Source organism: Lates calcarifer, linkage group LG20 (assembly GCF_001640805.2).
Source record: "Lates calcarifer isolate ASB-BC8 linkage group LG20, TLL_Latcal_v3, whole genome shotgun sequence".
NCBI lineage: Eukaryota > Metazoa > Chordata > Actinopteri > Centropomidae > Lates > Lates calcarifer.
Genome location: NC_066852.1, coordinates 9,945,880 through 9,960,135, shown reverse-complemented (window position 1 = coordinate 9,960,135; position 14,256 = coordinate 9,945,880). Strand labels below are relative to the sequence as shown.

Sequence of the window (14,256 nt, the reverse complement as noted above, 5' to 3'; positions counted from 1 at the left end):
TGTAGGCTACAGTATTAACCTACAAATTATTGTCTGAAAATTCCCTTATTTTTCATTGCTTCTTGGATTTTTTTTCCTTCACTGGACAGTTGAAAGAGAAAGGATCCCCAGCTTCAGGGATGAAGACTTGCTATGAATTTTGGGTTATACTAGGAAAAGAATTTGTATGATGTGTTGTTCACCCACGTGAGAAATTAAAAATGTTTCTAGTTGTGTCAAACAGCCACACTTGAACATGGGATGAAAAGCTGGCCATCAAAGAGAGGGTGAATAAGCAATATGATTAAATACAGGGATACAGGGAGAATATTTTCAGACACTCTCTCCAGGAAGACATTCATAGTGTGGACTTTGTTGGTATCACAGAATGTTAATTTGTTAGTCAAATAGTTGTCCAACAATGAAAAAGGAGAGACAGAGAGAGAAGCTTCCTCACCTCCTCACAGCTGACGAATCATGCTGTGAAGTGGGTGTGACTGTTGTTTTGAAAAAGCTACAGAAACTGTCAACCATAGACTACCCTAATCTGATATTGGAAAGGTATGAGGCTGTTTCCAAAGCTATCTGACCACCTAACAAGCAGCCTGGATTTGTATATTGGCTCTTAACCCGTGCCTTTAGTAAATAGAGTATCCCAGGCATTTACCACCTCTAGGTGCTTATCTAAACTCAACAAGCACCTGTCTTCTAGTGGATAAAAGTGGCTAACAAACAAGGCTAACCAACAGTGTAAAAAGGCACAGCACTGACTCATGATGCAAGGTGGTAGATGAATTCATAACTGTGCTTGGTCCTTCAGTCAGCTGTATCTCAGAAAGAGAGGTTACAGATGACTGCATGTTTCTTCTTGTCATGGCAGCCTGGCACACATTAATGCAGTCCTCTACACTAATATATGTAGAGTGGAATACGTGTAGAGGACTGCAGTAATAATGTGTGTGTGTGTGAATGAATACATATAAAATACCCCACTGGTACCAGTTTATAGAGGACTAGGACCTAATTTGAGAAAATCTTCCAAATGTCCCGTCATCCTGCACAGACTTTCATTTACTGGCAGACACCAAAAACATAAAACACGTGTTATATTATTTTTATGAGTAAGTATCCTACACGCTTCAAAACATACTGTGTTAGCACAGGCCACTTCCGCATGCATTTACCCTATCAGTGTCAGTGTCTGTGAGACAGATTCTAGATGGCGGGCTAACCAAACTGAAGTTGGTGAAAAGAGGCAACACAGTTGAGGCATTCATGGAAGGTGGAACAAACAGGCAGCTACAACAATAGTTTACGACTGAGGACGATGGTGAAAGCACAAATTTTGACACCAACGAGGAAGGCGGTGGGAGTAAATATGTAAAGGACTTCACATGGTGACTTCATTTTCGGAGCTGATACTAGCTTATTTTTAGCTAGCTAGTGAGAACAGCTAGTCTAACTTAAGTTGAGCTAGTGCGCTTTTGTGAGCGTTTATTTGGGATTAATCACTGCACAGAGCAACGAAGAAAAGAAGAAAGAAGAAAAAGAAGCACCAGGTTTAACGGTCCAGGTACAGGTAAGGACAGTTTCCTCTGTTACTGTGTTGGCTTAGCACTTCAACTGGTTGTGTGACCAGTGCATTGCTAGTTTCTGATGGTATGTGTATAGTTTACTGTAACCGTCTGAAATGCATATATAATAGTATAATCCTGGTTTGACAGAGGTGGTTAGTTTGGATGGTAAATATATGATTTTCTTATAATGTTTTTATTTTTCTTTTACTGGTTAAGTTCTTAATTGATGAATGCAGGTGTGGATGAGTGAAAGTTTGCTTAAATACAACTCAGTCATTTAATATTACAGTATGTGCATTCAATTTAAACATGCAGTGTATATATAGATACATGTTCTTGTTGGCCACTGGTATAAAGTGTTACAGGGCATCTAATTTGTGTGGGTACTTAGGCCTCTGTAGTGGACATTAGAAAAGCTGACGTTGCTGCTATGGTTGTGTGTGTCTTCTCAGGCTCTCAGTTTTAATTATTAGCGTTATAAATCCACGTGAATTAGACTTATCAAATAGCTGTGTGAAGATCATTGTTAAATGGAATAGTTAGTCTTTTTAATAAACATGATTTAAGAAGTGACTGTTTGGACCTGGAAATATTGCATTTTTGAATTACATAATTAATTAATAAATAATTGATTAAATATGTTCTAATAAGATTTTTCTGATGACACTCAATTGCCTCTGCAATCCAATACTGTAGCTCTGAGTCAGTCCCTGATACTCCCTCCTGCTGGAAACATTAATTAGAGCAAGCAGTGTGTATTAATCTGCAGCTGAAAATAGTGCCTAATAAATTCACTATTTAATCCTGTTTGAGGAAGGCATACACAAACCTACATTGCCCAGCTGTTCCTTCAAAAAATGAAAGGCTACACCTGTACAATCTAACACAGTCCAGTTCAACACCTGATGAGCCATGAGTTCTGTTAAGGGGGGCAAAATATTAGAAACACCTTCCAATGTAATGCACTCCAGTGCAACACAACAACCCACAATAATATCAGTATCAAATATAAGATACATAAGGTAGGATTGTACAGATGTACCCAATAAAGTGGCCAGTGAGTGCTTAAGCTATCTCCTCAAAGCCACCTTTCCAGATCTATTGGTGTCAAAACATTCTGAAACCAGCACTGCTAAACTGGCTATTTAACAGGACAATTTACAATTCCACACGACAAAACTAGTCTGTTAAAGAAGGGGAAAAGAGAAAATCCAGGCCTCTGTCATTCATCTCTCTTAGCTCACCTGGGACCTCGAGTCACTTATTATAAAAACACTGACACACTTTCTAGTAGCAGTCATAGCTTTAACTTGGATGTAATAACCTCTCCCTACTTCAGTATGTGTTTTTGTGATGTTACATGGACTGAACTGTTGGTTTATAACAGCATACAGCTCATTAGATGACTAAACACAGAAAGAGGAAGGACAAATAGGAAGATAACCTCTTGTGCCTTGACCAAAGATGGAACTAATGTAGGATGATTGATTTTCAACCGAAATTAGACAAAGAAGACAAACCATCGAAGGGCACTGCTTACAATCATACAAATATATGTTATTTTATTGAATAATATTCCAGAATAAGACATCTCCTTTCAATTCATGTAGGAGTTATTGTAGAAATGTACACAGGTCTGATGGCAAACATGGAGCGAGGGTGAATTGAGGGCTTGATACTGAGAGGGGGGTCATCCCTAATGAGCCAAAGAACAGTGACGTATGCATGCTTTGCAAAAAAATTCCCATGCCAGTCCAGACAATTAGCAGTTATTATTGCAGACCACTGATTGCCTTTGTAGCCTGCATATCCTGATTGTATAGTTTGTTAGCCTGTTGAATTTGTTTCCCCTCCTTGAGTGCAGGCAGTTAGTTCTTGTTGCATATTGCTGGTCTTCTTTCCTGCTTTGCTGCTTCCCAAAGTGGTCAAAAAAAGCCATTATATTCCTGTTGCTTTTGGCTCTTATTGTAAGGAGTCCAACATGTATCTAAATCCCTGGTAACACTCTGGAGGTGCCTGAGGATTCAGGCCTTCTCTCTGTGGCTTATCAGTGCCAAGGCCCATTTTTATTTATGGCTTTTTTTTGTTGTCTTTTATTTGATTTTTTTTAAGTGTTAGTTTTTCGGAAGACAAGAAGAACCCAAGTCCTTAACAGTAGGAGAGAGAGGTTGTGGGAACTTGGAAGACTTGCGTGACCATAACTCTTGAGACCACCAAGGTCATTGCTGGGTATGACAGGACACATGTTGGCTTTAGGAGCTGTTTCCACTTGAATACATTGCATCTTTCACAAACACACAACTCAGTCGCACAGTGGGATTCAGTCTGGGTGAAGTTCACTCAGGAGACATAATCAGTGTGGATACAGCGTTGCCAACTAAAGACAAACACACACCAAAGGAGGAAGGAACATTTAGGGAGAAAAAAACTATTTTGTCTCCTCCTGAGGAGGAAACATGACAAGATAGAACAACTGAAAGACACTAAAAAACATCAACAACATTTAAGTTATTTAAGTACATTTCTGAGAAAACAAACAAAAAAATAGACCTGACATAGTATATCAGATATACAGTTTGTATTATTGACAAAACATACATGTAAATTGGCAGCGTCCCATACATTTAGACAGGTCTTGTTATTTGGAAGGACTCTACTCTGCCATGTTGTACTGTATAGTGATCAAGGGGAACACTTTACATCCTTGACATTTGTTGCATTTCTCAAAGAAGCCACTCACTTAAACATGAGAAATACCAGGCTGCGGGGGCAAAAACACTCTACAAGTACAAAATAAATAGCTCCTATGTTGTGCCCTTTAAAATTAATGGTTATTTAATTAGAAATATGCAAACACAGTGCTGCAGCCGAGCCTCAACCTTGTTGAGGTGTCACCCTCTCAGTATTTAATACTGAGGAACAGTGAGCATTGTTCACATGCATTTTGTAGTGTAATTTAAGGCCTGATTTGTAGTTTATTTTTGATGGGTTTCACATAGTACAATTGTCAAAAACAGTTCAACAAAATTAGATTCATAGTTTGTAATCTCATGTACTGGATAAATCTCAAATAATGTTTTTTTTTAAATACCTCTCATTAAGAGTGATATCTTTTAGCAACCAACTGCTTCCATTAGAGGGAGCTAGTTATACACAGATTTTCCCTTTAACTTGTCAAACTGAATTGTACATATTTCTATATGCATATTTTAAAGAGGGCCAGAGCAAGTTACTGCAATATTTGTGACAGTATACTGGTACTGATTGCAGTATATCACAATGTAACATTGGCTTGAACTGTGTTTCTACATTTCCCCACCTTAAATAAAGAAAAAGACAATAATAATCATACTTGCAGACTTTGTAAAATCTCAAACTCAAAAGATGCATAGCTCAGAAAGGCCTCACGTCACAGATAAACATTATTGTATGCTGTTGTATGGTATTGTCACACTGCACTCTGTGTGATTAAAATGTGTAGTTTGTTCTTCGTAATACGCTTCAAATCAAATGTTACCAACATTTGTTCCAAAAATGTTCCCTGGATGTTTGTTTGTTGTTTTACAGTCAGTGCAATAAAAGCTTTAAATCTCCACTGTGATTCTCAAACACTGGTGATGACTTAGCTGCAGTTTAATATTTGTTATTGCCTGTTAGTTCCAGTAACTCGGGTGAATTAAGGGGATTCCCTGGTTGTTTGTCATAACCTTTAAAGAACCTCCCAAGACAGTGAGGTAACTTTTAAATGTTTTAAACAATGCTCAGTGCTTGTAAGGTGCAATGTGCTTCCAGTTTTCCAATGATTTACGCTTTTAGAGGTCTTGAGTTTGGGGAAGTGGTTTATGTTATGCACCTGTACTACCTTTAACAGATATGTATCTTAAAGTGTGGCTGCTAAAGTTCACATTGTTTCAAACCAGAGGAAGCTATTTGTCAGGCCCAGTGTAGAGAGGCCCCGAGGAAATGAGAAAAACTCTTCCGCCGGTTGTCGTCGAGCTGGCTTCTTTGTCGAGTTTACAGATAGAAATCAAACAACAGCCCTCTGAGTTCATTACGAACAAATGGATTTCCCTGTCTCTGGCTGACCTTGGGGACATTTTTGCACCCATTGCAGGGTGGCTGTTCTCTCCTTTATGTTTTATTGAGTCGATCGATCACTGTTTCAATCTCATGCCCTTTCCTTTTCTCCTCGCCTCTCTGTCTTGTCTTACCTTACTCTTAATCATAGATACACACACAGACACACAGACCATACAAACACACTGCAAGTACACACCTACACAGGCAACATAGTGCTTAAAAGAAAGTTAATAGGCTGTAGATGCTGTAGGATGTGGGTAAGGAGATGTGTGTAGGAAAGGGATTATGACTTTAAATCTCTAATGTGTGGGCACACACAAAGTAAATCTGTATTTTCATATTTCCTATTACCACCTCTTTGTCCAGAAGCCGTTAAGACCTAATGTGCCATAAATGTATTCTCAATTTCTGAACTCTTCAAACAACAATAACAAAGACCATCGTAATATTTCTTCTACTTTATGACTAGCATTTTCCATCAACCTTCAGCTGCCATTTTCTTCCATAACATTTACATTCAAGAGCATAACTAGTTTCACTCAACAGCTACATTCTGTTACCTACATTGCACTTACTTGTCTCTAACTACTCTGCACCCTTTAACTCATATTCATCATAACATACTTTTCTGTGTAGATCTGCCTGTCTTACATTCTATGTCTGCTCCTTTACTTCACATTCAACATCAGACTACTTAACATTCTCTGTTCGTTTCTGTCTACTTGCAGTATCACTGTCCAACAACTTACTGTGGCATTCTTTAGCATTAGGATAGTAAGAACTGGTTGCTCTTTTTAGGGATCAAGAAATCTATGGAGGAATTTGGATCACTCATATTTAATATGATAAAGTGACAAAGTGACATGTAAAGCAGAGCTGTTAGTCGATTAATGGATGGTTAGAAACTGAATTTGCAGGAATTCTGATAATCGATTAATTGTTTTTTTTTTTTGTATTTTTCAAGCTCTGTGGTGATGTAATACTTTGTTTTATATCAGTGTAAACAGAATACCTCTGGGCTGTTGGTTGGACAAATTAAGACATCTGAAGACCTTCTTTTTGGCTGCAGGAAGCCGTAGCACTCTTGTTTTTTTTTTTTTTTTTGTTTTTTTAACTTTCTGACATTTTATAGACAAACAGTTGATGGAGAAAATAATCAGTTCATTAAATAAAGATGAAATTAATGTTTGCTAAAACATTTGCTAAAAGAAAAAAAATGCCAATATGCCTTATTTTGGCATGCAAGATTTCCTTGCTGTCACTCAGTCACTGCTTTCCTTATATAGAGGGGACCTTTGATCAACTCTGAAATGTAAACTGGCATGAAGAAGCTCCAGATGGAATACACAAATACTTAAAGCTGTATGAGCACTGACAGCTAAAATAAGCCTATGACATTTTATACTACCTGCTGTGCTCATGTGTTAATATTATACAGTAGTTAGTAATGCACAGTTAGAAACCATATTAGGATGTACCAGATTCACCGGGGAGAGGGCGCATTGGCTCGTCAAAAATAGAGATTTATAAGTCTACAATGCAAAATCCGCTGCAAGGACAAAATATACGAATTTGAACTGAATGATATTCCCCCTGGAAAAGCCCAGAAAATTAAAAGACTTAATGGAAAAAAAATGCAAAGCCCTCCAACTAATTTCCTCCATAGACCTCCTGTCATAAATAGCGCACAGTGCCTTACATGCCTCTTTGTCTTACATTCATTATCATATCCACACGCCGCATAAAACCCTGCCAAGAATCTTGCTCACTTTACTGTAGAAATTCCTTATCAACATTCCTCAAGAATACACCTGCTAATCCTTCACTCTTTCTAAATAACTGCCTCCATGCTCTGACCTCTTTACAATTCAACACGCAATTTCAGACTTACTTTCACCCTCAATACAGCACATTCGCATAGCCTCTGTTTCACATTCTGTAACCCATCTTCACATTATGTTACTGTAAAAATGAGACTCCCTCCCCACTGCATTGAACTTGATTTGTAGCTACCATAATGAGCATTTTTACAGTTTGCCTTCCACATCACCCAACTGTGCTCTTCCTGACATAGGGACTTATTGCCGTCTGCGTTTGTTGGTGGTATCCATGCACATTCACTTTGACTGAACATTGTGGTGACATTTTTTCCCTCACTGGCTCACCCGAGCGGACAGCACCCAACAGCAGAACAGAGGTTATTTCAGAGCACTGAAATAACCTGACAGATCCCATGTAGAGGCCTCAACTTGTATCAGGTCATGGCTTATTTCTTCTAACAGTTCTCCCTGATTGATAAGCCCAGTGCAGATCAGAACATTATATAATTACATCTAAACAAAATATTCTGTTGGTACCCCATGAGGTTGCCTAGTGATCCTCCTCCCTGATGTTTTTAAATTTCTGACTCTCCAAAGTCTGTAAGAAAACTGGTACACAAGGCGGATGTTCCCCCAAGTATCACCTATTCACAGACTCAGACATATCAAAGACACAACATTGTGTCCTGTCTGAAGGACACAGCAGAGGTTAGGCGCAGCATCTCTGTCTAACCTCTGTATGCACACTCATTGTATGTGCACAGAATCACACGGAGCATCCATACACTGTAAAAGGAATCCACACACAGGGGTTAAAACACAAACACACAAGACATTTGCTCAGACAACTACATTTTTGAGGGTGATTTCTTCCAAGGTGATTTGATAAAGCTAGTGAGTGGATAAGCTGCCAGACATCTTCAGAATAACAAGTGCTCCAGCTCAGAGGCTCCTCTGGCTTTGATGTTTGGCTTCAAACCTGGCTTTATGCTGACAGCAGATGCTGAGTGAAGTATACACTACAGCTCCTTTTTGAGGAAGTGACTGAGTTCAGATCCACCCTGGTTTTAAAACATGACCCAGTTGTTCATTTGTAGCCTTTAATGAGCTAGTGCAATAATAAGTGGTCACCTGGTGGAGAAGAGAGGCTGGAAGGAGTGTGTCGCTCAGTCTCTCTCTCATTCACGCAATTTTCTTCTTCACTGAGAGTTATCTTGTCGGTACAAATATTGCTCAGGCATTTTGATCCTTTTAATTTAAGATCTTTTTTATGGCTCATCTTCCCAGGAAGAATAGTAATTTTATTGTATTTGATATCTTAAAAGGCAGCGCCTCTCTCTTGTGAGCTTCATAAAATTTCTATCATACTCTGAAATCCAGATTTTCTCACTACCATGACCATCATTTTTCCAGTATCACTACCATGCTCTCTTTCTGATGTTATATTTACAGCATTATTATCATCTTAATCATATTTTAAAGACAAAGTTTCCATATCCATGTCATTTCCATCTGGGCTGTCAGAAATCAAAGATTGTTTGAAATAATTGCTCCTAGTTTTGATGCCATACTTCACTCTTTAAATAATTATGTGCGCAGTTTCTCATACAGTCTTCTTGCTCTGCTGACCTGACCTGACCCAGGCTTGCTCCTCCCTGATATCTTTCCTCTCTGTGCTGTTTGATCTCACTTTGAGCTTTAGTTGACCTTGGTGATTAGCTGAGCTGGTCGGCAGATGGCGGGTGGAAAGCTGGCTGAGCCACGCTGTCACCAACTTTAGGGCTCAAGAGGGGGCCCATGGGTGAGGATTATGATGCCGAGTCAGCGCTGGAAATGTGCGAGTGGTGAATATACGGTACAATAGAGCAGACGGTGGATAGGCATGTGAGAAAAGATGAAAATTGTCAGCGGGACAAAGAAGCTTTAGTATGACAGAGAAATGAAGGAGACTGTGCATTAAGGAAGTCATAAGGGTGGCGGACGGGGGGGTGGGGTGGGGCAGAGTACTTTTGGCTCGGGGGGTGCTGGGCTTTCTTTGTGTGGTGACAGGTGAGGGGGGGACTCCTCTCTCAGGCCTTCTTGGCTGCTGATGGACCCTTTATCCCTCAGCATCTTGTAGTGCACCTCTGGAATGTGGTGGCCAGCGAGGGCCATTCCCTCAGTCACCCTCAGTGCGTAATTGGTGACTGTGTTCCCAGTGTCACTGCTGCCCTTTGTCCCACCCTCAGTCTCCTGTGCTATGAGGCATCAGCCTTGGGAGCTTCTTTCTGTCCATTCTTTAGGGAAGGGGAATCTGACGTCTTCACTGTCTTCCGAGGAGGACTCACTGGTTCACTGGCGAGCTCATGTAGTGATGGCTCCTTATACATGGCAACTGTGAGACAAAGATACAGGCTGTCAATACTTAAGGAGGTGATAAAAACTAAGATAAACTGATTTTAATTGTGCTAAAAGAGACAATAACAAGGACACAAACCCTCTATAACTTTAGGCAGGAAGTGTGCAGCTCCTTTGGTCTTCTTTACCCGGTTGCCCTTCATGACCTGGCCATCACGATTGATACCGATATACCAGGAGCGGCCAGACTGGGTCTGGCGATACAGCATGGAGGAGTATGTAACGTAGTAGTTCTCAAACACACTCTCCTTGAACTTACACTCTGGAGTGAAGTGCTCCTGGAAAGCAGGGGGTGGGGGGTGCAGTCAAATTAGCAAACAAAGCACGAGAAGAAAAATAATGTGCAAATGTCATCAGAAAACTGTCTTTGAACATGAACTCTGATGCATGTAAGTACACACTTGAAGAAAAAATACATGGACACACTCAGTGGAAAACATTAATTAGGTGACTTTTTCCTGAGGGAAGGGATGGATAGAATTATATCTGGACTTGTTTGTCTTTGAAAGCATGTACATCCTGGTCCTATGGGAACAAAACAAGGATGTATATAATACAGTTAGAGACAGTATTAACATCACTGCTAAACATAACACATTCCCAAAGGAAAACAGGAAAGATGAAAAGCACGGAAACACTTACACCTTCACCAATACAATAACAAATGAAATCTACTATATGCATTACATACTGTACATGCAAATGAATTTAAATGAAAATACATTTTGATATTAAACTGCACACAACCTCGGAGGCATCCCAAGTTCAGAAGGCAAACCTGCTTAGTATTTAATGAAAACCTTCCCAGGTGCTCAAAACTTTAGGAAATATGTAGGTTGGATTTTGCTATGAACAAAATCCAAGTGTCATTATGTCCCATTTAATGAGTTATTTCTCTAAATATAGTTAAACTAGTGACTTTAGTGAATACTGAAATTACACTGTGTACCATAGATAGAAGCTGTCAGTGTTTTATATAAGTGCATTGCCTGTTTAGGCAAACATTGTTGTTTGGATTAAAACAACTAGTTATTTAAGGGTAGGAGACCCTTGACATCTTTGTTGCAATACTAAGCACAGCATGGTTAAGGTTATGGAACAATCATGGTCATGGTTAAAAAAAACAAAAAAACATTGAGGACTGTCAGACTGTCGGTTGGAAATGGGAACAGACAACAGTCTCTTGTGTTCAGGTGTTTTATTGACCGATTACAATACCTGATGGAGGGAAATGTCACTTCATAATCATATGTTGTTTTAGGGCTCTGATGCCATAAAAGGTCATAATGTAATAATGTAAATTTAAAAGTTAATCAAATTTCACATGATTATTTGGTCATCAAATTTGTTGTGGACCAATTAATTGTACTATCAGATAGCCATTTTAGCTCTAACTGAAAGATTACAGTATCCAGTTGAGCATATTAGGTTTTTAAAAAATGTGACTGTTGATAGAACTACTCAAGCGTCTTAGACTTATAAGACCTGTGATTAGGTTGTAATAGACAGTGCTTTATTTTAAAGGGTCAAATCATTCATTCCCTCCTTCCCCTAAAAGGGAATTATCCCTTTAACATGGACTGCTCTCATGTACTGTCAGTTGTCCATGACTGGCTAAATCTGAGTAGACGTTACAAAATCTAATTAGCAAAACTTGGATCAAATCCAACAGTTCAGCTAGTCGTTGTAAATGATTGCGTTCCCACAGCACTTCCCCTCCCTCTCTGTCCTCAACATAAGGACTACTGAACCCTGCATAATGTTGACTGGTGATATTAACCAATAGCGACAGATATACATCTCTCTTAGTCTCCATCAGGGTTTCGACAGGGTCCTTCCCCTGTCAGAGAGCAAAGCCAATCTGCTGGATTGATTAAGTGAGAGCAGCAGGGCAGAAATGGCTGAGTGGAGAATTTCTCCGAGACTCAGGACGACAGAAGAGGGCCGGAGGATCACAACTTGGCATGGGCAGGCTTTAATAAAGAGCCAAAAGTAGATTGAGAAGGTATAAGAGACCTCTAGTTTCACACTTATCACAGATCATCACCTTTCTCCTTCACAGGGAGGCGTCATCTTTAGCTGAAATGACAATTCACGACTTTGTGCCCTTTCTGCATCCACTCCTGTCCTTCTCCCCCACCACAGTTTATGCCCCTTTAACAGCTGTCTTCCCAAACACAAGCCCCTACCTTTAATTCAACAAACTCTCCCACTCCCATTGCCACCACATCTCAGAGCTATTTTAAGATCCTCTGACAGGTTTGATATCTTCTGCTGTGCTAACACAAAGAGGATGGGATCGATAGATGATCCGCTTCATTCATTATTAATCAGGCCCAGAGAGCAAGAGGGGTGGGAAGTGCGGGAGACAGAAGGGGAAAGGTAAGAGAGACAGGAAAGAGAGCAGAAGATCACTTGGAGAGGACAGAGGGGTTGCTGGGTAATAAAGGAGATTAGTGAGAGAGAGAGCTAACGAGAGACCTGCTTATTTGCATCTCCCCCAGGACCAAAACGCTGGGTCGACAAAGGCTTTAGTCACCAGCACCCCACGATCTGACACTCATGTCCCTCGGGAAAGAGTACCCATCACTCCAGCAAAATACCCTTCAGTTCATCCTCTGAAATGACACCAGTGATAACCCCTCTCCCAAGTCATCCTATAATTACCCTTCATAATCAGTCCCCTGAAACTAGCCTAATGATAGAACCCACATCTTCTGTATTTCATTCAAGCAGTCTCCAAAGGTCTGGAGGAAAAAAAATGACACTGAGAGAGCAGACATGACAATGAAATACATGTCCTCACGATAAAGTGAGTTTTCATGGTAACTCAACACAATGGTCAATGTGCCTGTCCCTAACTGATACAAATATGATGGTGTAATTATCCCCATCTCTGAAACTGACCTTGAGATAACCTCTGCAGAACTACAGAGACCGCTCAGGGTTTACTCACTGAGGGTATCACTCTAACCACCAGATTTACCTGTGCAGTTGAATAATTGCCATAGATGTGTCGAGTGGTGCTCATTTTTAAAAGCGATGGCAGAATATTTCCAACTAAATGGTGGGTGCCTGAATAAAAACCTCTTTCTTCGACCATGACTTATTTAGAGTCTTGGGTAGCGTCCCTTCCATGTGTCTCAAGCCAAAAATGAATTTAAATGAAAGCAGACGAGAAAGGTAATACGTAGCATCCGTGCTGAGAATCCCCAAGATGGGAAGAACCTTTTTATGATGCAGAGCACTGTCCCAACTACCCCCTCCCTCCCACTCCTGCCCACACACACCACCTCCTTCCTCATCCCTTGCGTCTGATTACATCTATTCTACCTGCTTCAGGAAGCTTAACTCTCCATGCCACCATACACTGGGATTGCACTTACTACCAAATACAGACAGTGAAGTACTAATAATACACACTTCAGCACTCATAGGGCAGAGCCTGCATGTAATTATAATATAAGAACAGGAATTAAAGTTATGACTGAAGATAAGGAATACATGAATAATATTTAATATCTTGTTTACTTGGATTTCATCATGCATGCACAGGCATGAAATCAGAGCTAATGTCCCCGGAAATGTAGCTCTACTTCCCGAATTCAGAACAATTTTAAGCATTTTTGACGTGCAGTTATTTGCAGTCCCCTATTTAGACAGCAGGGGTCACAGTGTCATGCAGGCTTCCTGCATCTATTGACTGTCCCATCAGCTCCCTGGTTAATCTACGGGAAGCTGTGAAATCTGCCCAGCTGCAGTAATCCCACCATATTCCCCTAGTGCTGCATTGCTGCTACAGGAGGCCACTGAAATGTAAAGCTCATTCCCGACACATGCACATAATCTGTGTACGCAACTGTTTGCAGCGCAGGAAGCAACCTGCAGGGCATGTTGCTGATGTTGTTGTCGAGCCAGATGTAGATGCACTATGACACACCACATTACGTAAGTCAATAGGGCACAGACGTGCTTATTAAGAGGGCTTTGTAGAGGATGAGACTGGCAGTTAATACTGTCTAACACCACACATGTATGGTCTGTCTCTGATGCTTTATGATAGCCCAGAGAGGCAGGATGCCTGTCTGACGAGAGCAGAGTGGATGATAATGTGCAGGGACTCATGCCTCTGCTGTGTTGACTGACAGCTGGAAGGCTCCTGTCAATATAATGCAGCTGAGAGAGGAGTGGTAACTGACATTCCCCTCTTCGACCCTCAGTGACAGAGGTGACCGGCTGTATGCTGCCTCTGCTTTTAATTTTCTGGGACACAGAAAATGTATGGTTGATTGTGCATCACCATCATCACTGCTATAGCTATTTCACATCTCTGCAACTCACAAGAGCTACATTCTAAAATATCCCCCAGGCAATTTTGGAAGGAGACATCTGGTACAAGGTAG

At 40.4% G+C, this 14,256-nt stretch overlaps 1 protein-coding gene across 1 annotated transcript in view; it reads right to left on the bottom strand.

The window, feature by feature from the left end:
• Positions 1-3,090: 3,090 nt before the first annotated feature.
• Positions 3,091-14,256, bottom strand: part of fgf11b (fibroblast growth factor 11b) — a 35,135-nt gene continuing 23,969 nt past the window's right edge. The window contains exons 4-5 of the mRNA XM_018691343.2: positions 9,933-10,131; positions 3,091-9,830 (exon numbers count right to left, since the gene is read on the bottom strand). Of these exons, the coding sequence (XP_018546859.1) occupies positions 9,694-9,830; positions 9,933-10,131 (336 nt within the window). The 3' untranslated portion in view covers positions 3,091-9,693. The remainder of the gene's footprint in view (positions 9,831-9,932; positions 10,132-14,256) is intronic.